General features: G+C 49.1%; 6 protein-coding genes across 6 annotated transcripts; 4 read left to right on the top strand and 2 right to left on the bottom strand.

The window, feature by feature from the left end:
• Nucleotides 1–3,581: 3,581 nt before the first annotated feature.
• LTR64_008667 (uncharacterized protein) lies at nt 3,582–3,821 on the top strand (the record flags this gene model as incomplete). Its single annotated transcript, XM_064902978.1, has 1 exon — nt 3,582–3,821. One exon carries the CDS (start codon nt 3,582–3,584, stop codon nt 3,819–3,821), a length of 240 nt encoding a protein of 79 aa, XP_064750630.1.
• A 3,482-nt stretch (nt 3,822–7,303) lies between these two features.
• LTR64_008666 (uncharacterized protein) lies at nt 7,304–9,211 on the bottom strand (the record flags this gene model as incomplete). The annotated part of the gene is made up of 1 exon (XM_064902977.1): nt 7,304–9,211. The coding sequence occupies one exon, from the start codon at nt 9,209–9,211 to the stop codon at nt 7,304–7,306; it is 1,908 nt and encodes a 635-aa protein (XP_064750629.1).
• Nucleotides 9,212–10,987: 1,776 nt separating this feature from the next.
• IDI1 (isopentenyl-diphosphate delta-isomerase idi1) lies at nt 10,988–11,824 on the top strand (the record flags this gene model as incomplete). Its single annotated transcript, XM_064902976.1, has 1 exon — nt 10,988–11,824. One exon carries the CDS (start codon nt 10,988–10,990, stop codon nt 11,822–11,824), a length of 837 nt encoding a protein of 278 aa, XP_064750628.1.
• A 2,690-nt stretch (nt 11,825–14,514) lies between these two features.
• Nucleotides 14,515–16,040, top strand: LTR64_008664 (uncharacterized protein; the record flags this gene model as incomplete). The annotated part of the gene is made up of 2 exons (XM_064902975.1): nt 14,515–14,822; nt 14,873–16,040. 2 exons carry the CDS (start codon nt 14,515–14,517, stop codon nt 16,038–16,040), a joined length of 1,476 nt encoding a protein of 491 aa, XP_064750627.1.
• A 2,491-nt stretch (nt 16,041–18,531) lies between these two features.
• On the bottom strand, nt 18,532–19,827 carry LTR64_008663 (uncharacterized protein; the record flags this gene model as incomplete). Its single annotated transcript, XM_064902974.1, has 3 exons — nt 18,532–19,027; nt 19,076–19,218; nt 19,276–19,827. 3 exons carry the CDS (start codon nt 19,825–19,827, stop codon nt 18,532–18,534), a joined length of 1,191 nt encoding a protein of 396 aa, XP_064750626.1.
• An 830-nt stretch (nt 19,828–20,657) lies between these two features.
• LTR64_008662 (uncharacterized protein) lies at nt 20,658–22,414 on the top strand (the record flags this gene model as incomplete). The annotated part of the gene is made up of 2 exons (XM_064902973.1): nt 20,658–20,837; nt 21,227–22,414. 2 exons carry the CDS (start codon nt 20,658–20,660, stop codon nt 22,412–22,414), a joined length of 1,368 nt encoding a protein of 455 aa, XP_064750625.1.
• Between the last annotated feature and the right edge of the window lie 1,523 nt (nt 22,415–23,937).

Below are 23,937 nucleotides of genomic sequence, written 5' to 3'. Positions count from 1 at the left end.
TATCGATCCGGAAGCCCAAGTCATTCAACGGTCTGGTACATGCTCAGCGGAAGCCAGGGTACGTTGGGGCGTGATCAAGCCAAACGACCGGATTGGTGAGTTTTCTCGCAGGAAACGATCGTCCTACCAAGCCAGAAGCAACCTCTGCCCACTAGTCAATGGCGGTCAGTCAATCGCTTCAGCACTTGGTCTCCAAATTCCACGCGTCCGTCCACTCTCCTCCAGCTGTTGAGAATGTACCTGACCAGAGCCAAACTCAAGATGAGAATGTGTGAAGAATGTAAGAGCCAACGGCAACGGCACATCAACCCCATGCGTATCTCTTGTGGAGAGCAAGCAAGCCAGCCACTATGATGGCAGAGTCTGGGCGTTGAACGTCACTGTCCAACAGCCATGGATCCAGCTTTCGAAGCTTGACCCATTTTCGGCATGGTGCTCACCAAATGCCGGTACTCCAATAGGCTTTGTCTTCAAATTCCGGGAGGACAATCCCAGAGTTCCACTACTTTGTCTCGAACCGTTTTCTACTCGAGAAAGCTCCTCAAGTACCTGGCAGTTCAATTGCAGAAATTTGCTGACCACTCAAACTTCACGTAACTGCCCTCGTTGTACTTCCTTTGGGTACGACCATGATCCGAGGGTCTGTTTGATGACCATATGGCGACGTGGTCAATGCTGGAGGATTTGACTTCAACTATGCTGAGCGACTACATGTGCCTGGCCAATCTTTGCGCCATCGTCAGGCACGTGCTGCTGTCGATTGAAGTCATTGCCTTGCAAGGTAGGACGACGACATCCTTTGTGATCATCAGGGGTGATGCAAGGTCTTTGTGACATCCCATCTCGAGAGCAGAAGCGATGCACACAATGCCATCCACAATGCCACGTGCGGCCACGAAGCTGCGCAGCACCGCCTGCTTGCGTTCTTTATCGCTCGTCCGAATCTGAATCTAAAGCATCCTTAAAGGAGACGGTCCTACCAGAAACGCACCAGACCGCGAATCAACAGCACTACTAATGGCCAACGGAGGCGTCTCATTTTGATGGTGTCGTCAACACGAGCTCTCCTACAGGCACGATGAATACTGGTGCCGATACATCTAGTCGAGAGACCTGATGCTGCTCGCAAGGCCAACTCGACCTCGCAAGTACTTTCAACCTTTCAGCACACCAATCGCATTGGTCAGACAGTGTATGTAGCACACAAGGAATAATTCCAGACAAATTCTGGCAGGTGGACTCACCAGCTGGCAGCATCCTGATGACAGTGATGTTTCAAATTGAAGTCAGACCTTCGATGTTGGTCCCATTCAAGACCAAGCGAACTTGCAGACATACTGCTCCATGTGTTGGCTGCTGTGAGTTCTTTCAGGAAATGTTTCATCTGCCTAACGACGCGACTTGTGATAGAACGTTCCTGATGGTCGATGTCTTGCGGCGAACAGGAATGAGTTCATCACAACACGTCACCTGTCAACATACCAGCGGACGAATCCAAGGAATACGGTCCGATCCTCATAGCGGGTGCTGTACTTCGTATGGCGTCTGCATTACTGCCACTGAACTTCTCTGAGGCTCGCATAACTGCCTCGAAAGCGTTGCAAGGTACCTCGATCTTGAAGTCCAATAATGCCGTCCGTTAACGAAAGCCGTTTTGAATTAAGCTTCGTATGGTGAGCGCTTTTGCAGAAGAATTGCAGGGTATTTTCGCCAATTGCTGAGTGGTGTGACGATGAGTGTGCAATATCCTGTTACCAGGTTAACATCATACCTCAGTGGGAGGCGAGACTGCGCTTGCGTCTGAAGCCAGCTCGGCTTCCATGCATCATCATATACAGTATGCTAGTGCTACTGAGTGTTGACACGCGGAGAGCGTCTCACGCTCAGGTATGTCACGCCATCCTATCCTGGAACCGCTGTGGGAGACAGACTATCGCAGACTCGTGAGACTCAAAGCAATAGTGCTTGCTTGATGCCACCATCATAGTCAACCAGTCGCTCGACCTTGTCTGCCGACCGTACTAGACAACGCGAATGAGGTATTCTACTTCAAAGAGAGATCGTCTCTGGTGCCGCAGGTCTGATTCATGACCATTGTCGAGAAAAGAGACTGAGAGTGAAGAAGTTCTTGCGCGACTGTTCTTGTCCTCGATCTTTCTGTCCAGCATCCTCGTTTATCGTCAGAGCAGTTTCGTCGATTCTGGTGCTCGAGACATCTTCCTTCCAGTATTGGTAGTGCACTGTCTCTTTATGAGTGTTCCTTCAGTTCGCAATACTGCAGGATCGCATGTACCGTCTCTTGATGATCTATCGTTGTCGATCAACAGAGCCTGCCCGTCCGATCACATCGCCGTCGCACAAAACATAGCGCTGCCGCCTCGGTCTCCCTTGGTCAGCTGAATGCGTGGTTGTCGTCGTCGTCGTCGTCGTTCAGCTGTGCAGTAAAGTCTGATCAGCTCCAACTTGGAATCGACTTCTAGCTTCTGCGTCGAGGTCGCCTGTACTGTTCTCGTTAGTACTGCCAAGTTGGTGCTGTGAACAATGTCAAACGCACTTACTGTCAAGGAGCTCAATTGCTCGCCAGAGAAGTTGACCTTTGCCAAACCTGACAGTCTACTGTCGCTGTCATACCAGCGGAGTCGAGCCTCCCGTCAGGACGTGTTGTAATAGTCTAAGGTGTCATTCCAGTCGTATCAGCTGTTCGGCAGTCTTCTGTAATCTTGTCGTTCGAAATCAGTCTCGTAAAGTCTACTGAGAGTCGCCGACCCCACTGCTGCCGGGTTACTTGCGCAAGTTCCATCAGTCCTGGGCAGGATAAGGGGATCGTCCAAGTGGTCAAGCTGAAAAGTCAATATTGCTGGATAAAGCTGGTCACCGCCCACGTTATCTTCTCTTGATCTACACAGCTCTTTCTAGCCTTGGAATTACAGACATGCTGTCGGTTGGTGGGAAAGGTAAGAGGTGTTGGTCTACCATCACCCGTTCCGGAAGACGTTATGGTGGTGATGCCTTCTCTTTCATGCTCATCAACGCTCGGTGCTTCAGTCTGCGGGTTGTTGGCGTATGCTACGGTCTCGAAGATTCTTGCATCGGATCAAGTCTCGATGAATCAACACAAATGGCGTTGCAACTTGCAAGTTCACTTGGTGCGAGGTGGACGATCAAAACAGACTTCTCAAACACTCCCTCTTGCCTCGTTTAGATCTCTTACAAGCAGACGAAGAGCAAGCTGTGCACAAGACGTTATTGCATGCTGCAGCTCGTGTTTCACTGTTTGCATTAGGGAGGCGGTTTGCACCTGAGGCTGCACTCTGATATGATGCTCCACTGTCACTATCAAGCCGCACAACAAATTTCAGTTCTTAAATCCCACGGATCAATTCCTTTCTGCAACTCTTCCTCTCATCTCTCTCTACCTAACTCTACCTCAACTCAACCACTCCCTCCAAAGCACTAGAAAGCCCAGGAAGGCTACGTTCGACTCTTCCTCTCTTTAGCAACTCAAACTTCATACAAATCTGCAAGTAAATAGCCCTTAACTCAATCGCCGCGAACCTTACTAATCATTCAAAGCTATTAAAATGCCTTCCAACTTGTCTGCCGAGCAGATGGAGGAGCTGAGGGTGAAGTGGGTGCACCTGGCGAAAGTCAAGCACCCACTCACCATCAGCTTCTCCATCGAGCACAATGGTGGGAGACGGGGCGGCTGGACGGAGGAGCAAGTCCAGATGTGCATGGACTACTTTCGGCCGACCAAAAAGCGGTTCAAGGAGTTGTCAGAGGAGGTAGCAAAGGCCAAACAAGAGGCAGACAAGAAGTAGATGAGGGCAAGGCCATTCAACCTGCTCTCAGAGCAGAACTGTCAACAAACCAAGCCAGAACGATGTGGAAGCACAACTCTACAGTGCTAAGTGCCTACTACAAGGGCAAATCAAGCTCTCTTCTCAAGCTTTATTCAGTGCTGCTGTTCCTGTGCTACTCTTACTGCTGTTGCTGCACCGCCTACTAGAGAAGAAGGTCTTTCCTTGGCCCACCACTGTCCCTCCAGTGCACACCATTCATAAGCAAGGTCCACCCAGCCTGCTGGCTCCTGCCTGCCCCCCCGCTGCCCTTCTCATTCCTGTTGCCAAGTCCTTCCACAGGCCACGATTGGCTGCTAGCGTGGAGTTTGTGATTGTTGTGCTGGTGGAGCTCTTGCTGCCTCGTGTACTTAAGTTCGAAATTTTCCTTCACCCGTTCTGAAACTCTTCTTCCTTCATATCACCCTTCTTCTATAATATTACTTGCATCAGCCCCTGCGCAGCGAGTTGGCAGAAAGAAGATTGCAGAGCATAACCCCTACCAGAGATGGTCCGAAGTTGGATCGCTTAGTGAGGACTCACAGGGTCACTCACTAGCATCCTCCTTGTGAGTATCAACTCAACCTCAGATCTTCCTCTTACTGAACTAACTGTGACACAGCGAGCCTCTCTGGGAAGGGTTGTTCACCCAATTCAAAAGTTTATGCTTCATCCTTATTCAAATTACGACATACTTATCTTTTTGTCGATTTGACAAAATATATGGCCGAGTGGATGGGCCAGTGTGAGTTCCAGAGTCTTGTTTGTTCTACTTAGTATGTATGCTAACACACTTCCAGGCCCAGAGATGGGAACCTGGATGTCCGCCATCAATCCAGCATCCAGGTTCCTGTCGCCCCTTGGGTAAACACCCATTCGCCGGCGAGCAATGCCGCCATTGTACTATTGTGGCGGACCTCCTTGGCCCCATCCAAGGGGGGTCAAGTTGGAACGCAGAAACCGTTCGTCTATACCACCCAGCACCGACGAACAGCGCTCCATTCGGTGTTGTCACGACCGTACCACCACCCAAGACTCAGCGAGCCGGTGGTGTCTATTCTCTGCCTGATAGTGGTCGAAAGGCCACTACGCTCAGCCAGGTAAAGCACGATTCCTCTTCTTCATCATCTTGGCACATCAGTGAGCACACACAGCCTATGCGTCATCCTTCAATGCTTGAATATTGCTGACGAGTTCTATTACAGGTCTTTTTGCACCTCGCGAGGGCCAGGCCCACCGAGGGCGAATGCAGCGGCAGCAGTCCACGTTCGATCGAGGCACTTTGTTCGCACAGAACAAGTCATCAACCACGAAGCAAGCACAGTGGTGATGCTGGATGTAACATCCTTCGGTCGATACGACTCCATGTACCTCCGCATCGACTTCAACAACAAATGCAATGTCGAATACACATTTGTCAACTTCACTCGTCCTATCGATGTTATCGCCTTCGCGAAGGCCCGATTCGGAAAGAGATAGAATCTCTTCCATTCAGACAAGGTCTGTGCAATATCTTACGCCAGTGAGTACAACACGACCATGTCTTCACGTCTTTCCACTGACATGTCATATAGCCGTTAGAGACAGGGATTGTTTGATCGCAGAGTTTCGGACCCTCCAGCAGCATAACGTTGTTGACCTCGATGGTGGATCTATAACGTTTCAAAGATTATAATGGGGATGGGAGGAGTGGGAGTGGGGGCGCGAGTGAGGAGTTTAATGTGGTGTTATAATAAACCGGGACATTGACGGTTGTTGTGGTGTGGTATGGTGAGGGTTTTTATGATATTATAAAGGGGATGTGGTGTTGGGCGGTGTGGTGTGTGGTTTGGTGTCGTTTATTTAAACATTAAAACTTAAACCTACACATAAACATAAACAATTAAGCATGCTGCCACACAGTCATGAAAATGTCTTGATTGTATTGACTTTGTGCAACGTAGACTTGGTGCGCAATCTCTGCAATACTGCTGAATTATAGCATGCCTAATGACCTTCGAATTCTCCCAATCTGCAGCTGAGTTCTTCCACGCCTCATGCTTCGTCTGCCATGATCTCGGAACCTGACGCGCCTGTTGCGGTCTGGACAGCTAGACTCGATCTACGCTGTTCCTTCTATCTATTTCAGCCGGAACAACCATACACTCACAGCGCAGTTTGGCTAAGCTGTACCTCAACCAAGCTTGACCCTCCTCGATGCCAACACATCTGCAGCACTATCGCTCTGTCAAGGACCACCCTCCTCCTTTGCCACCATTGCTCCTGCTCTGAGGGATCTGCCCAGCCACCTTTCTTACTCCCTCGCAGACGAGAACCAGGAAACTGCAGTTCATTCGATATCTTGAAGTAGAAGGCATAGGAAACTGTCATTCCACTTACAGCAGCTAAAGGCATTGAACACCGAAGTACTGGCGCTGAACAGTAAGCTACCGAACAATGCACGCTTCCGAATCCCTTAGTTTCATCTTGGGAGCCGGCGAATGGAATGCTGACAAAGGTCCAGAGACTTCAACGGTGATCGATCTATTCACCAAGGATCCTGGATCGATATTCTAGGAAAGCTGAGTACTCACAGAATCCGATCTAAGATTTGAGTCGAGCTCAACGATGCGAACAGCCAGTCCGAAGAGTGGTTGCACGGAGGAATCAGTCTGCAGGATAATTGCGGCGTTCTGCAACGACACGAGGTTGACAAGAATCGATAGCTCTGTATCTGCTGCCTATGGAAGAGAAGGATTGCAGGGGTGAGGATTACTGACCTGGTATATGGTGAATGAGCATGAATGTCGAGCTGCGATATAGCTAATACCTGACAGAGCAAGCTGAGAGTTGAAATACCACACCCCATGTCCATCTCTGCAGTCTCCGTCACAATTCAAGGGTGTGCTTCCACAGTAGCATCCGCACGAATGCTCGAGCATGAGCATCTGCTCCCTTCTACTTGCCTTTAGAGCTTCGGTCCAATAGCCCGAGTCCATTTCATTGGCACGGGAATCAGTCGAACGATCGTGTGCTTCGATCCTTCTCCGATTCCTTCTCGAATACCTTGATATCTTCACAGGCCAGAGGACAAGGAAATGGGAGATCTAGATACAGGCTTCTCTGAGCTTTGGACCGAAGATATATCAGGCATGTGCTATTCGCGGGATCAGAGAGTCCTTTGGGATAAGAAACAAGTAGCTGTAATAAGCAGCGACTTGGCTGGCATGTATTGGGTCGGGGTTGTGTGGGCGATGAAATGCTGAAAAGCGTAGAGGTTGTGTCGACGAAAGAGACAGGTGGAAGTGAGGAACTTGGGTGCGAAGCAAGCTGTAGCCTGTGCTGCAATACAATCGCGTGGGCGTGGCCGGATATAAGTGAGGCTGAGTAGGCTTTGCTTGAACAACAATTCTATTCATGGTTACGAGTTGTCTTTCGACAACCAATCTCATCAGACAAGCCTTCAGCTCTTTCAAGATCCACAATCAATCCTGCAAATTCCGCAGCTTCGCTTCTTCCACACTCCTATTCCAGTCCAAAAATCCATACAAGTATGTAAACTCAATCGCAGCCACTATGCCAAGCGCGATAGCAACACCTGACCACAATCCCCAGATACCCCATTTCAGTCCAAAGGCAGTACCGAAACTGACAGGCATGGCGATGACATAGTAGCAAAATAGTTGCACATATCCACCAAATTCTTGCCGTCCGAGCCCACGAAGAATACCATTGCAAGACGCTGCGAGAGCGTCGAAGAGTTGGAAGGCGGCGCAGAGAGGAAGAATCTTGGAGACAATATCGATGACGTCGGAGTCGGACGTGAAAAGCCATGGTATCTTGTCTCGCAGAACGGAGAGAAGTGTGACGTTGAGAATACCGACCACTGTCGCGGCGACGAACGTGACTCTTGTGCTCACTCGTGCGGCTTCTGGTAGAGTGGCACCAATCAGATTAGCAACGCGTGTTGAGCCAGCGATGGAGAGTGGGAAGGGGATCTGGTAAGTTATGCTCGTGAGAGTTGCAAGAACTGATTGTGCGGCAAGAGTTGTGGTTCCAAAAAGTGATGCGGCGAAGGTCAATACCTCGAAGGCGATCATCTCAGCTTCGACCATTACCACACCTGGCAAGGCGAGCTTGATCATGGGTCCCCAGTTCGAGAAGGCCTTGCGGGTAAAGCCGTTCCAGCAAGACATGCCAGATTTGCTAAAGAAACGGACATAGAGGAAGAGGCCTATTGGCAACAGGTTGTCGGTGATGGCCACGGCTAGAGGTGCGCCTGCAAAGCCCAGATTCAGGTGCCAGACGAAAAGCCAGTTCATAAAGGCATTGAACGGAGCACAAAACAAGAGGACGTAGAGCGAGGCACTAAAGAGACCTTGGGCTTGAACATAACGTTTCCCAGCCTCGAAAGTAGCATAGCCTGGTGCACCCGCGAGAACAATCTTCAAATACAAACCTGCGAGGTGTGCCACCTCCTTCTCAGGCACAATAAGCTGAAGAATCCTGTCAGCGAGCAACCAGATAATGCCAATAGGGATTGTGAGTAACCACAAGAAATAGGTCATCCTTTGCATTTGGAGGCCGACAAGCTTTTTACGCCCAGATCCATAAGCTTGAGCGCAAAGAGTGTCGAGACTCGTTGCTAGGCCTTGATATATAGCATAACCAGTAATATTGGCAGTCATTGATGCCAGACTGACCGCACCGAGTTCAGCAGTCCCAATATGACCAACAGTGAAAATGCTGGCTACAGTCAAGCTATACTGCAGAATGAACGTGACCATAAGAGGCAATGCATAGCGTGCCAGGACTTTTGCCTCGCGTTGCCATGTCGTTTGTATCCGTCCAGCTTCAATTGCTTCATTCCACGTTTTCGATATCTTAGCCGGATCATCTGCAGCACCACCATAAGGTCGCGACGGATCTGTGGCCCCTCCTGGTAAGAGTGCGGAGGTCTCGGTAGGTGCGCTTGTTCTCCGTGGTATACCCAAGAATTTGCTTCGTGTATCGCGCTCGGGATGTTTCGGTGGAATCAATCTGTTGTCTCGCAAGAGACTTGTTTCCTCTTCCAAGGCTCTTTGTCTTTCTTCCTTTGTGAGCTTGTCTGGATTGCCGCGAGAGTAGAAAATGGACCTATTGCCTGCGCCTGTGAAACTCGGACGGCGATAAGATACTGCGAAGCCATGGCTGGGAGCAGTTGCAGATGGCCGTAATGTCTCAGTGTCAGAGTCCTCGTCGGTCTCAGTCTCGAGGCCCTCATCGTCAGAGGCTTCTTGCAAATCTCGAGCCAGCGACTCTTCAGCAAGAGAGCTTGCATTTGGGAGGGATCGAGCGAATGTTTGGCGGATATTGCGGCCGGACGCTTCAATAGCTCGAGGAGGGGTAGGCATGGTCACAGTACAAGATTCTCAACTTCAACGAGACAATGGAAACCAAAGGCAGAAGTATGACAGAGCGACATAACAGTCCTTACGCAACTGATTTCGCTAATGCGTCGACACGATTGGGAGTATGGCTAGCAGATAAGATGGAGGATTAAAAGTGAAGCTACAGGCTCACCTTTCAGATATGAATCGTTACAGCTGGACAGCCGTGCAGATCTGGCTAGAGATATACAGCCATCACAAGCGGAAGTTGACTTTTACTACACACCTGCGCTGCGCTTGAGGAATCGCTCATCTCCAAGGTTTTTGAGCTCTATCAAAGCTCAAAACAGAAGCCACAGCCGAGACAGTGAGTCTCGGAACACCTGCCCCTAAGAAATAAAGTGCATCTTTTTACTTGCTCACCATTGCCGGTCAGTCTTCAATACTAATGAATAGACAAATTAATATTATTGTTTCTTGGTCTTACATGTAGCCACAGTCCCAGATTAACCTGCATTGTCCTGAACCTGCCTCTCTGTCATTGAGGGTTTGAGTCGCACTGCCAGAGCATCTCTGTTGTGGGCTTGTGTAACAGGACGTCCAATCGCTGGTTTCGTGTCGCAGTGTCAGAGACAATCATGGCAGGTCCTTCTCGTGAGGAGGTGCAGGTCAACAATGAGGAAGGCTACCATTTCTTCTACAATCCCTTCAATAAAGCCATAACCATCCATGCGTAAGCATCAGAACAGTATTTGAGGTCGTTCATGAAATTGAAACGTTGCTAGATCTGATGTGCCGCACAACGCACTGAAGCTATTCTTTACACGACCCTTATACGCACCACTATTATTTCCTAATGACACATCCGACGCTCGAGACCATGCAGCAAACGAACGAACATTCTTATCATATCTAAGGCTCGCAGTCTACCTTGCCGTTGTCTCTGTCGCAGTATTTATCAATTTCCACCTAAAACACACCCCTTCCAGTATCGAAGTACGGATATCACGCCCTCTTGGATTCGTTTTCTGGTTGCTGGCGGTAGCCTGCTTAGGTGCTGGTTTCGCAAACTACATCAAAACTGTGGCCAAGTATGCACGCAGAGCTGCCTTGGTGCAGAGTGGCATGAAGACGCAAATCGTGTTTGGAGTGGTGTCCTGTGCTATCATAGCTGCTTGTGGTGTTCTCATTGCTGCTGACGCTCAAAAGACACAGATACACGGCAAATCACTGGCTGGAATCAGTCGTTCACACGGTGGGGATGTCGTGGTACCAACTATAAATCATGTAGGTGGTGGTAGGAATGCTGTTACATTTTCACCACAGAACGAGCTTTTGAAGTTCCTGGGTGAGGCAGCGGGTAGAGGACTGATAGGCAATTCCTGACACCTGCTAAATCAAACCATTTCTCCAGACGAATTACAGTGTCGTCCATCGTGATGAGGCCGTTGACTTGTTTCTATTGTGCTTTCCAAGAACCATCGACCTGCAATATCAGCAGTAGTGGCTTACAGTTTGGCCAGCATGATTGTCGTCCAGCTGGCCACTCTTTGTGCCTGTAACGAGAAACACGAAGTATCGCCGCTTCGTGTGACTTCATCACACTTTACCACGGCAATATCGCCGAATGTAAAAACGTTACAGATCTGCAGCTCCGGGCCGGATCCACCTCGAAAATTGTCTTCCCACCAGTTCAGGTACAGGAGCGTCGCACAATCGATCGTAACTGCCTTGCATTGCTATAACTTCTCAGCTTCACCCGACCTATAGTCCTTCCTTTGAAGCGTCCAGAGACTCAAGATGTCCAGCACGCAGACCATTACCGCTGAAAATGTCACAACTCTTTTCCCAGAGGTTCACACTCGTCTGATCGGCGCCGACCTTCCTCCTAACACAACCAACAGCACTACCATCGATGCACAGGATGCCGACCTCTCGGGCTATGATACAGAACAAATCAGGCTCATGGACGAGGTCTGTATAGTGCTAGACTACAACGACAACGCCATCGGCACAGCCTCGAAGAAAGACTGCCATCTTATGACCAACATCAACAAGGGTCTCCTACACCGAGCCTTTAGCACCTTCCTCTTCCACCCAGAAAGCAAGAAGCTACTTTTGCAGCAACGCGCCACTGAGAAAATCACATTCCCGGATATGTGGACGAACACATGCTGTTCACATCCTCTAGCACACCCTAGCGAGACTGGCCTGGGAGACCTGATCAGCAATGTCGAAGGTGCCAAAAGAGCCGCGATAAGGAAACTCGACCATGAACTTGGTATACCGCCCAAATACGTTCCGATCGAAGGCTTCGAGTATCTAACCAGAATACACTATCTGGCACCTTCGGACGGAAAGTGGGGTGAGCACGAGATTGACTACATTCTGTTTGTGGAGGCAGACCCGGAGCTAAATGTCAATAAGAACGAGGTCAAGGATGTGAGGTGGGTCAGCAGAGATGAGTTGAAGCAGATGTTCAAGGATGCTGAGACAGGAACTGGAAAGGACAAGAACTTGAAGTATACTCCTTGGTTCAAGCTGATATGCGAGAGCATGCTGTATCAGTGGTGGGAGTCTTTAGAAAAAGGTGAATTGTCGAAGATTACTGCCGAGGAGACGATTAGGCGCATGTGAAGTATTGACGAAGCATTGAAGAAGTGTTCACGTTTACTCGTTCTGTTGCAAGTATTTTTCGACCAAAAGCCAGAATTGGGTCAAGCAGGAATGTTTACACCTGCTTTTCGACAGAAGAGCTGAAGTGATCTCTACTGTAGGCGAACAATAAATATTAATCGTGGCAGAAGCACAGGCATCGGCAGTATCCAAGTGGACTCCATTGCAAGGTGAACTGCATGAGATGAAACGCGAGTAGCACTGTTGCTTTGACGGTGAACGAAGGGACTAGAGCAGGTGCGAGCGAGGTTGCACGATGATGCATGGTATTTACCAGAATACTTTACTCGCCAAGGTCTCACTTTCGTGGCTGCTTTTGTGCGATTCGACATTCAGATCAGCTTCCACCTCCGACGCGTCTCGACGTGTGAAGCAGTGCAATTGAGCAGCCTGCTCTTTCCATTCCAATTCTGTCCTTCTTGGTCCGCTTCGCTCAGGATCGAGACGCTACACAAAAGTCCGCCATAGTTCAGAAATTATGTCAAGAACGAAAACAAGAGGGGACCCAAGCCATACTGAAGGTAATTAGTTGGCTACCACCACATCACTAAAAAAGTTCTGCCTACACGACAGGTTTCTTCTGGATGGTGGACCATTGACAGCGTTCTCGCCCGAGTTTGAGAGCGACATCAACGAGCATTACGCTGCAGGTGGTATTGACGACTTCACATCACCTAAGTGGGCTGATTTCCACATGTCATTGAGCATGAATCTCTATTCTGGTCGACCGACACACTTTTGTGTAAACTCTAGTCCCTACACAGAGCTCCAAGCAACACGATTCGAGTCTCAGGCAATCGGCAGGTCGTCGTTGCATCTCTTCCACCTGACATCCTTACACGCCCCTCGAGATGCTATGCAATCATCAAGGCTCGTCATCCTTCCGCAAACATACACAATTACAACGGCGAGGCTGGCGCAGTTGCTTCCTCTTGGAGTATCTAACAACCGACGACCCGACGCACACTCGTTGCCGCGTCTTTAATGCCAGATGTTATGCGAGTATCACGACCACCAACAACCCCAATAAATGCTGCTTCTAGGGCAACGACTGAAGTTGAGGAAACGCAAGTGTCGGAATCGAACGATGAAAACGATCGCAAGTGCACAACATTGCCAAAAAAGATTGTCACTCTTTGCATTCACGCAATTCCCTACATGCAATCATAGCAACTCAACAGAAGGAGAACGCCGATCCTAATCGAGACCTCGCTGTCGGCAGCGGTAGTGCCAGAGAATTAAAGTTTCGCAGCTCTACTCCTCTAGCAACTCGTGAATCTCCGATTTTCACTAACATAAACCGTCCTCGAAAACGACGACGTACGAGCAGTATACATCTCAATCATCCATTTCAAGTAGATTCCCATCAGGAGCCTGCCGCGCGACTTGACACTTACACAAATGGCAGCTGTATCCTTGAGGATGGCAATCCTAGCATTGAGGCTGTAGATCGAGAAAGTATTAGCTTGCGAGAGCCCAAATACAACTTCGTCCAGTCAACAGGCCAGCAAGGCTCACAATCGCTACAGTCTCAAGTGTCCGAAAGTTACCCAAAATTTCATCAAAGCGCTATCACAATGCGAAACACATTGTACACGCCTAGTACACCGACCATAGTCGACCTAGCTGTATCAGACACAGAACGCCTACAGGTGGATTACAGCCGTGTAAGTCTCGACTCCATCGAGTACGACAAACTCAAGCAGAGCTGCCTCTCAACGGATTGCAACTCTGCCACGGCGCTTTTTGAGGAGGCCTGTTTTGCTAGGACCGTTGATCTTGAGACACGAATGCTTGGAGTCATGGTCAATGACAACGAAATTGATTCACTTTCACGAGACAACGAACGCCATCTTCGGGAAAGATTGTTGGAGCGCTTTAGACGTGTGTTAGAATCTTCACTTGGGCCTGTCACTGTGAAGGTCCAAAAAAATTCTTTGACATCTGGCACAACTAGGCTGGTTTGTCGTCAGCCCCAATCATTCTAATGGTGCTTGGCCGGGTTCCTGGTGCTGGTCGGTTTGAAGCCGAACCATTTCGTGTATATGGTGACGAAGATCGCGCGTGTTTTTATTTCGGAAAATGCTTAGATCATTTATGGGCGTTTACCAGTGCTGGCAGCCTAGCAGATGTTCTAAGAAGAGTTCATGTCGCTGGTGGTTAAACACAACGGTCGACACTCACTTTACTTTAGGTCCAGCGTGTTTGCTGTATACTAAATACATGGTATTTGTAGTATTCACTTACTGTCATCACTTCCCGCGCCATCAATACTTATGGTGAATACACGTTTGTAATGGGTGAGCCGTCCTTTGGTTTGTGGTAAGAATTCTCAGTTGACTGTTTCTGAGGCTGAAGCTGTTTCGAGCCGACCTCTGATATCATTTCGGCCGAAAAGTGTTAGAACGTCAGTATTCTGTCGTGATTCTGCGACAATTGTGCCGCTTCAGCTCAAGATGAGTGGTTAGAAGCAGTTTCCGGAGTTCTGCCGAGGTTCAGGCATGAATTTTGTTCTCATTGCACTTTCTATATTTGCAGATCGACGAAGCTCTACAGACATTGCAAAGAATATAAGATGGCGAGACCGACTATGATTTCTCGAGCTTTTTATAAGCCTGAGCTCGACTCGTATCGGCTGGGCTACTGCCACGATGAAACTCACCACTTTATTGACACCACCATGGTGTCGATGGTCCGACAACCCACCTAAATTTACACTGGGTCATAATATACTCTATGCTTTCGCTGGTGGCTTCTTCTCTGCCAACCTGTACTATAGCCATCCTATCCTGGCTGTGATGGCAAGGGATTTCAGTACAGATCAGACTGGAGTTGCCAACATCCCGACGCTGGCTCAAGCTGGCGATGCTGCCGGATTGCTTCTCGTCTTGCCACTAGCCGACTTCTTTCCCCGACGACGTTTCGTGCTGGCATTGTTGTCCTTCACAATTGTGTTCTGGTATGTATTCAAATCCTGTGAAGAAAAAGCTTGGTGGCTAATGAAAATAGGCTGGGATTATGCATCACCAACAATCTGACGATCTTCCAAGTACTTACGTTCTTCTCGGCTGTCACCACTGGTGTTATTCAGATTTTCCTGGTCCTCGTCGCCGAACTTTCACCACCAGAGAAGCGCGCCTTCAACATCAGCATCGTCGCAGCTGGTCCAACATTCGGTATCCTGCTAGCTCGTATTCTGGCAGGAATCGTGGCGAACTACACCTCCTGGAGGAACATCTATTGGCTGTCCTTGGCTCTCCAATGTACCATGTACGCGTTTTTGTGGCTGCTGATGCCTGACTACCCTGCCACGAACCTTATCTCCGCGAGAGACCTTGTCAAGCGATATCCGAAACTGCTGTGGTCGATCGTGATGCTCTTCCCACATCACCCAGTGCTCGTGCAAGCCGGCATACTCAGTCTGCTTACCTTTTTCACAGTTGCTTCGTATTGGACAACTTTGACGTTCCTGCTTTCCGAATCTCCTTACCATTATTCAACTATTGCCATCGGCTTATTTGGTCTGATTGGCGCAGTCACTATGGTCCTGGGTCCTGTCTATGGCAAGTACATCATACAACCTGTCGGTGTGCCTTTGATTTCCGCAGCTATTGGGAAGGTAGTCTCGCTCGCCGGCATTGTCATTGGCACATTTGTCGGTACGCATCACGTCGCTGGACCAGCTATTCAAGCACTACTGCTTGACGCTGGCTTGATGATCCTGCAAGTCAGCAGTCGTATGGAGATTCACGACTGCGAGCCCCAAGCGAGGAATCGTGTCAACACTGCATTCACGACCTGTCTCTACCTGGGCATGTTGATGGGAACAAAGGCCGGCAATGAGGTCTATGCAAGACACGGTGGTTGGCTAGCTAGTGGCGGTTTAAGCATTGGCGTGATGGCATTTAGTTTCGTTGTCATTCTGGCGAAAGGTCCGTATGAGAAAGGATGGTTTGGCTGGAGTGGTGGTTGGAGGAAACAGACGACGAACACGGTGAAGGATGCTGAGTCAGCAGATCAAAATAGCATCGAACAGGAAAAGAAGCAAGAGGCGAGGTCGAGTATTCATGAAGAAGCTGGTTATGGCATTACAGCCATTGAGGTGGGTAGTCCAGAGTCGTCTAGAGGAGCTGGGGAGCCAGCAACGATGTCTGGGAAAGAGGGCGGCCTCAAATAGAGCTAGGCTTTTCAAAGGTTATCGAAATCTTGACGATGGTGTCTTGATCATACCCGTACACAGTAAACCGAAGGACTGCAAGAACCAAGTAGATCTGCTTGATGCACTGTCTACACCGCAATTGATCTGTGAGCTCAGGCTTATGCCTCATGCCAGTCTTTAAATTTCTTCTTCCACCTCTTTGTTATTGTCTCAAATCAAGGTAGTAGGTGTCATGCTCAAACCATTTCTTCTGCCAGCTGATACTGCAGAGTGGTAATCGCTAGCAGTTTTTCTTATCATGTCTGAGCGTCGATATTTACGAAGTATACTACTGTGATTGTAAAACTACGTGAGACAGCTGTCATTGATGAACAGTCGGTGGTGAGTTTTTTATGGATGGGACTGTGGCTCTAATCAGATGATATGCACTCCGTAAAGGCAGCGTGTTTTTGTCACGGTAGGTCACGGTATTAACGCAATTCGATCATCTTCAGTTGAGATCTGATGCCTCACGCGAAAGACATGCGCCGTGTCCCTATCCACTGCTGATCCAGTAGAGCTTACTCGGTATTAATTGTCATAGAATCGCGTGTTTCAGATTGTCTGGCTAGACATTGCCAAATACGTCGCAGTGAAGGCCTGATGTGCACCAGGCATGGAGACTCAAGCATGGCAACTGAAAGGAGACCCTAAACTTTTCGGCTAAAAAACACGACTTGGTGCTTAATTCTATGCGCTAATCGTAATCGAGGTTGCACTGGCTGATATGGTAGAAAGTCTATTTCTAGGTATGCATTCTCAACAGAAGCTGATTCGTTTGCTATGAGTACTTGTATGAGTGTGCTGCGGGACCGATGCGCGGCCGAGTGCTGCAACATGCAGAGTGCGGCTCATCGTGCTGAATTGTTGACGAGAGACGGCACGTAGTTGTATTGTAGAGTAAGAGACATGCCATTCAGCAAGCCGTGCCTGCCGAGTTTTGTTCTTTGGATCGAACCTTGTGTAGCTGCACCTTTCTGGATGTGGACGATCATCAACAACGTGGGCTTCGCTTGAGGCTAAAAGGCATGCAATGTGAGCCCAGTGATGAATTGTCTATGGTCGAAGGAGCCACAGGAGTCTCTTGCTCTTTGTTCTGGCAGTCAGGTGACCGTAGATACTCTACTGATAAGAACCACGGTGGAGAGGTACTCGAGTCACTCAGTGAATGCAGAGCACGAGCAAACCGAGTACCTACAAAGCGTGCTAAGGTCGTCCTCGAAAGAGTTGGCATGGCTTTCGAACTTTCGACTTCTAGGAAGACCCCATACGCCAGGTCCGCGCCCACTACTGCAAGAGCCTCGAGAGGACTCCAGATGGTGGTTCCCACCGCGATTCTTCAGAGCATTAGCGCGGCTTAGGTGACGGAGCTTGCACCACTTCTGTCGCACTTGGGTTGACCCTTTGCACTAAGCGTGCTTTGGCTACTCGATACGAAATGGCGCTCCATAGACGGGATAATGTCGTACAAGATCTGCAGTGCGTGATGTTCAGTTCATGCGCGACCGGGAGACGAGACGTTCCCTTGGCTACTATTATGTGACGAACGCTTTCGAATCAATCTCAAGATCGCGACCGACATGATGCGCGTTTAGCATATTCGGTTGCAATTAGTTTAACAATGGCCTCGTCACGTAAAAAAGGTGAATTTGCCTTAGCACGAACTTAATACTGCCACTTGTTTGTGGTAACCACTTGAGCGTCGGAGATGACATTGCCGCGACTTCTTATCAAAACTTGCTCCCAAAACTTGGATCAATATCTGGTAGTCGGTTTTGTGACTTCGCAAATCCTCGCCTTATTTGCAGGTCTTCTGTGAAAGGCCCGATGCGCGATGTGGTTCGCTTCAGGGGCTTGCGGATCCGTCATACCAGTTACGGTTTCCCTCGCGGGAGATTTTGCGGCTCTTTCGGAATGTTCATTTCATCGATGCGTGCTTGCAGCATGATTTTCGTCATGGTGCCGAAAGCTGCACTGATCCAGTGGTATAGCCAAGGTGTTGAGAGGAGCCGTGCTGCTCATCACGGTTGCTGCTAAAGACTTGGGATATTTGCTTGTTCTTCAGGTTAACAAGTATTGCCGCGATTGTGCTTGGCAGTGGTAATAGTTCGGACTCTCGCCTTGAAGTTTTCTGCAGGTATCCGAACTTCATGGTAAGTTGAGTAAGGAGTGTCGTCTGGACAGCTTCGCCCAATGGTCAGAAGTTGCAGTTCGTGACGACAGGTATCACCACGAGATTTGGAAGACACATGGCTGATAACATAGAGCTAGATAAGGACCTTGGCAAAAGCCATTATCTTTGGAGGAAGTAAAGGTGTTGATAATACAGATTTGGTCGTTCTTTCAGTGCAGTGTCCCGGACGGATGGACTCCAATAAGTGTAGACAAATACAACATGAACCGGCTTCCGTACCAAAGAGAAAGAGAAGCGTTCGTAGGCCACCATACCCTCGTCAGTTCGTATGTTTGTTCAACGAGCACTAGGCATGACGGTCGTCTGCCAATTTACTTCCTTCTTTATCATCATGCGCCGACTCTCGTTACTTCCGATACTTCTTGTTTCTGCGTCGTTAACGCTATTTTTCCTCACCAGACTTCCAATATCCCTTGAGGATTTAGGTCGCAGACGTGGTGGAACAGCGCTTTCTTGGTCTTCCTTTTCTCTCGCCGTGTCATCTGTAGATTGCAGCTGGGACATCTGGAAAGACGCATTGACGGTGTTGTTGCCGACACGGCTGCGCGAGTGGCTGCCGTATCCATAGTCGCTCTCTCCTGGTGCCAGGCCACCGAAATGGGTGTTTAGATTCTTCAGGAAGTTCTGAAAACTGGGTATGGTAGCAGAAATGATCGACCAATTGAGCTCGGATTGTGTCCAACAAATGAAATCAGCTTCGAGCAGGAATGGGTTTGTAGAGAATCCGGCTGCGTCGAATGAACGTAGTCGGAAAGCTATTGCAATAATACCGCTGGTAGCTGTTAACAAAAACTTCTCTCAATATATTCTCAACACTTACATCAGGCGGAAGCCGAACACACCAACAACAACGACCTTTTGCTCTAACGACGTTTGTAGACCCCAGACGAGATATACTGCCATGGATACAATTAAAAGCTCTGAGATTATGTCCAGGGCACATATAACCTGCCATCTGCGGAGCTAAGGGAATTGCATTAGTATATATGTCGGACGACAATGGAAACACGTCACACTTACCACACCAGTGCCACAGTCACGTCCGATTACAGTCCAAGGTGAACTCAAATCGCATTGCAGCGCCAGAGCCAAGAAGGACCCAACAGTCCATAGAACATGTAGTCCAATAACGACATCATATGCCAACTTGTGATGTTTTGCTCTCGAGATTCTTCGAAGGAAGAAGACCACCGACACTTTGGACAATCCCAGCGCTAGGATGAAGAAGAGGTTGCTTGCATAGTACAACGACTGCACTTTTGCTTGGGCTTCCTCTGTTATCAGGTCGATCGAATTTCCTAGCCCATTCGAGCATGCACCGAGTAATATTGCCGACTGTATTACCATCAGAGCACTCGATCCTCCCAGAGTATAATCGTCCAGTCCGAATTTTGGTGCAATCCATTTCCTAACACCGAATCTGATGAGACCGAAGAAAAGACTGCAAGACATGCCAACGGCTGTTGCTATTATGATCCATGCTGCGTGCTGGTCTGGGGTGACCACGGCGAACGGTGCATGTTGCCCTTCGGGCACAATAGGGCCATAGGTTTCGTTCGACGCAGTGCTCATCTTGAGAATATTTGTTCTCAAGGTTCGAGCATAGGTGTCGAAGTGTTAGCGCGAGTAAGGAATGAAATGAAACGAATGTGCGGAGACAAGAGGTCGATCGCTCGTTCTTAGACAGCAGGGGCCCGATGTGCTTATAGAATGAAACCCTTTTTACAGACTCGCTGTAATCGCCCTGTGTAGATCCTCTCCTAGTGCGTTTCCGTGTGCATACCACTACCGTTGCGCAGAGATTGAGAGGCTTCACGTTCGAAGCCAGGAACAGGAGGCCATGATGTCCCCTGCGTGAGCACCCACAAATTCGGGAGGGTCCAAGAAAACACTATCACGTTAAGGCAAAGTATATTCGCGAGCAAAATGCCCCGCAGCCGGCTTCGAGCGAACTCAAAGTTTATTGCCCGAGGTTCATGCTGAAGAAGCGCAATCTCCGACCACGATCAGGGAAGTTCTTGACTGATCATCGGTCCAAGAGCCAGCAAGAAGAAAGGTCAATCCTGGCTAGCGTGCCAACAAGTGCTAAAAAGCTCTAGGTTCAGTGGAGGATTTTGATGCCATGGATCAGCCAACGCCACTGCAAGAATGAGCTTTCAATTGGCGACTCGCCCGAGTCAAGCATTCGATCGCATGATATCCACCTTCGGCCTGTGCACTCGTAGCCACGATCCAGAGTACCCAGGCAAAGCCTAAGGGGTTCCACGTCGTGCAACGTGGTGGCTTCCAGCTATCGCCAATTTTCCTCCGAGTAAGACCTTCATATTCTCTTCATCACACTCCTTCTGGTACTTGTGTTTCTACCACTAACATTCGTTAAGGCAGTAGACATCGTTGTCGCCATGGCCGCTTATCTTCACAAAGAGCCTGCGGGCGTTGAGCTCAAGGAAGTTGATGGCCATAGCTCCCCAGATACCTCGAAGGTGTTCGACAATGAGGTTAGCAATGTGCCAGAGAAGTACAGAGGTACGAATGCCGACGCTCGAGACATGAGTGTTTTGGGCAAGAAGCAGGTGTTGCGCGTATGTTATCTTTCGTGCATGGCACAGCAGTTTACTAATCCTTTCACAGCGAAACTTCGGCTTCGTGACTATGCTTGGCTTTGCGTCCACTTGCATAGCCAGTTGGGAAGGTGTTCTTTCGTGAGTCTTGTTCGTGTCCAGTTGGGGCAATCGACTAACTGAGCCAGGTATTTTGGTTTCATTCTGGTCAACGGTGGAACAGGCTTGTTATTCTGGGGTTCTATCATCTGTGCACTTGGCCAGTCACTCGTCTATGCAAGCATAGCTGAGATGGCTTCAATGTCTCCAACAGCTGGAGGCCAGTACCACTGTATGAGTACCCGCCTTCACCATATTGCTTGCGCTAATCTCTGTTAGGGGTATCGGAACTAGCACCTCGTCGTCACCAGAAGCTGCTCAGCTATTACGCCGGCTGGCTCACCGGTCTAGGCTGGCAGGTATACCTTGCTTCTGTGGCCTTTTTGGTCGGCACTATCATCCAGGGTCTGATTGCTTTGAACGTGCCCACCTACGTCTGGCAAAATTGGCACGGTACTCTGCTGGCCATTGCCGTGGCTGTATTTTCGATCGCCTTTAACACAGTGCTGGCGTCGCGACTACCACTTACTGAAGGTCTGATTCTGATTCTTCACATCACTGGCTTCTTCGCTATCATCATCACTCTCTGGGTTATGGGACCTCGCGGCGAGCCTCGTGAGGTCATCCTCACATTCACCAACAACGGAGGTTGGGCCACCACTGGACTTTCGTCAATGGTTGGCTTGCTTGCACCTATTGCTGTTCTCGTCGGCTATGATTGTTCAGCTCATATGGCTGAGGAGATCAAGGACGCAGCCACCACATTACCCAACGCTATCATGGCTTCAGTAGCTCTCAACGCCACGCTTGCCTTCATCATGAGTGTTACGCTCATCTTCACAGTCGGCGATATCGAGAGTGTCTTATCCGGAGTCACCGGCTACCCATTTATTCAGATCTTTTTCAACGCGACGCAGAGCTATGCTGCCACAAACGTCTTAACAGCGATTGTCATCATCATGTTGACGGGTTGCTGTATCTCTGAGCTTGCTGCCGCATCACGTCAAGTCTGGTCATTTGCCCGAGATCAAGGTCTGCCTGGCTGGTCCTGGCTTTCGCAGGTGTCACCTGGTTGGAATATTCCACTGCCAGCTGTCATCGTCTCCTTGGTGATCACGGCACTTCTCGCCTGTATCAACATCGGTTCTTCTGTCGCTTTGAATGCCATTACATCTCTTGGCGCACTTGCAACACTGTTCTCCTACTATCTTACAATCAGCTGCATCGTCTGGCGAAGACTCACTGGTCCACCGCTGCCGCATCGAAAATGGTCACTGGGCAGCTGGGGTCTTACCGTCAATGTTGCAGCTTTACTTTTCCTTACACCTCTGATATTCTTCATCACTTGGCCTTTGGTGACGCCAGTTACGGCAAGTACAATGAATTGGTCCAGCGTCATGTTGATCGGAGTCTTCATTATTTCGACCATTTATTATTTCGTGAAAGGCAGGAAGGAGTACGAAGGTCCAGTCGTATGGATGAACCGGAACGACGAATAAGTAGGTGCTTTTTGTCCATATTTTTGTGTTATAGAGCAGGCAGTTTCTTTTACACCTGGCACAGCAGCCAATCCTCTTTAGTCCATCCGACCGTTGGCTGCTTCTAGCCCTAATTTCTGTGTCTCTCATCTTCTTGAGCCTCACCTCACTTGGACTTCTTCTCTTCGAGTACTGCGCATGGTGAGGTCGTGGCACAGCAAATCAGACCCGTTGCACAAGACGACATGCTTCGGAGTCATGTATATTGCCGTTGCATAGCCGTGGTGGCGACCTCGAGGGTCCAGTGCGGGACATGGAGCAGTGGCAGCCAGGGGTGAAGAAATCTAACTTTATAAAGCCACCCGTTGGCTAACATTGGGCTGACAGATCCACTCCTGCAGGTCACAGTCTCCTGGAAAGGAGACAACGATACCTCGTTACTTCCAGATGTCATCCAGCTCGTGGTTCGCAGCTTCGTTAGATGCAGTAGTCACTTGCTATGCATGTTTGTTCAAGCATAACCAGAGACTTCGAATGCTCTTTGAGATCTATATGTTCCCTAAATGATTTTCCAACGAGCCTTACTTGTATCACTTGCTAGCTCTTTTTCTAGCGAGATGGCAGAAGTACAGGTAAAATACGTATTTTATGCCTTTCATCTTGTGCGAATAGTTTCACTCTTACGGTATTCAAGGTGTGTCCTTGACTGTTGCAGGTTTGCTCCAGCTGATTATCGACTGGGAGATGCGAGAGAGTTCAGTTGTAAGGACGTTTTTGTAAGAGGCAGAGACGGACAAACTTACAAACTACTGAAATTGCAAGTTTGATCGTGTCAACCATGCATGGCTCCTGCTCTTTGTCTGTGCTGGCCAATCTACAGTATCGCGCGTGACCAGACCCTCCGCTTTGTATTAGGTAATGCATCTATCAACCGGCAACTTTGTTGCGCTTGGTCGCTGTCGCTAAGCCGCTTGGCGTTTAAAGACTTTGACTTCACAAGCTCAGTCTTGCGTCCAGCGCTGCCTACTGAACGAAGTTCATCTGATCTCGCGACGAGCATCGAGGATATCTCAGCGAGAAGATGTTTCACAAGTAGCGGACTCGTTCTTTCTCTGTTCTATCATCTATACCTCCGTTACGTCGGGATTCGTCCCAAGCTCAGATGTTTAGAGTCGTCATCTGTCGCAGTATCCTCATACAAAGTTCGAGAACCTTCCACGTTGATACAGGCACTTCCAGTGATGGGACAGGCGTCTCAAGTGGTGGGCCAAATGCTGCACGAAGCTAGTCAGCGACTCATTATCCTTACTCCAGGTCAACGTGCTCATTGAGTTTGAAAAGTATTCTCGGATAACGAACCGTGGAGTGTGGCCTCGTCTAGTTCAGAGAGTTGACGCCAAGGACCTGCTCGCTCTTCCGAAGCTCTCTTCTAGGCAAAGTCCAGTATTGAACAAAATGCGTTGGTAAGGACTTGAACAGGGTGCGTAGCTACAATGCCGCAGCACGTCTCCTCTTTGATATATGCGTGTGGGTTCAACGTGCAA

Source organism: Lithohypha guttulata, assembly GCF_036872675.1.
Source record: "Lithohypha guttulata strain CCFEE 5908 chromosome Unknown scaffold_11, whole genome shotgun sequence".
Lineage (NCBI taxonomy): Eukaryota > Fungi > Ascomycota > Eurotiomycetes > Chaetothyriales > Trichomeriaceae > Lithohypha > Lithohypha guttulata.
Note: the sequence above shows the minus strand (reverse complement) of the source record. Positions and strands in the feature narration are given on the sequence as shown.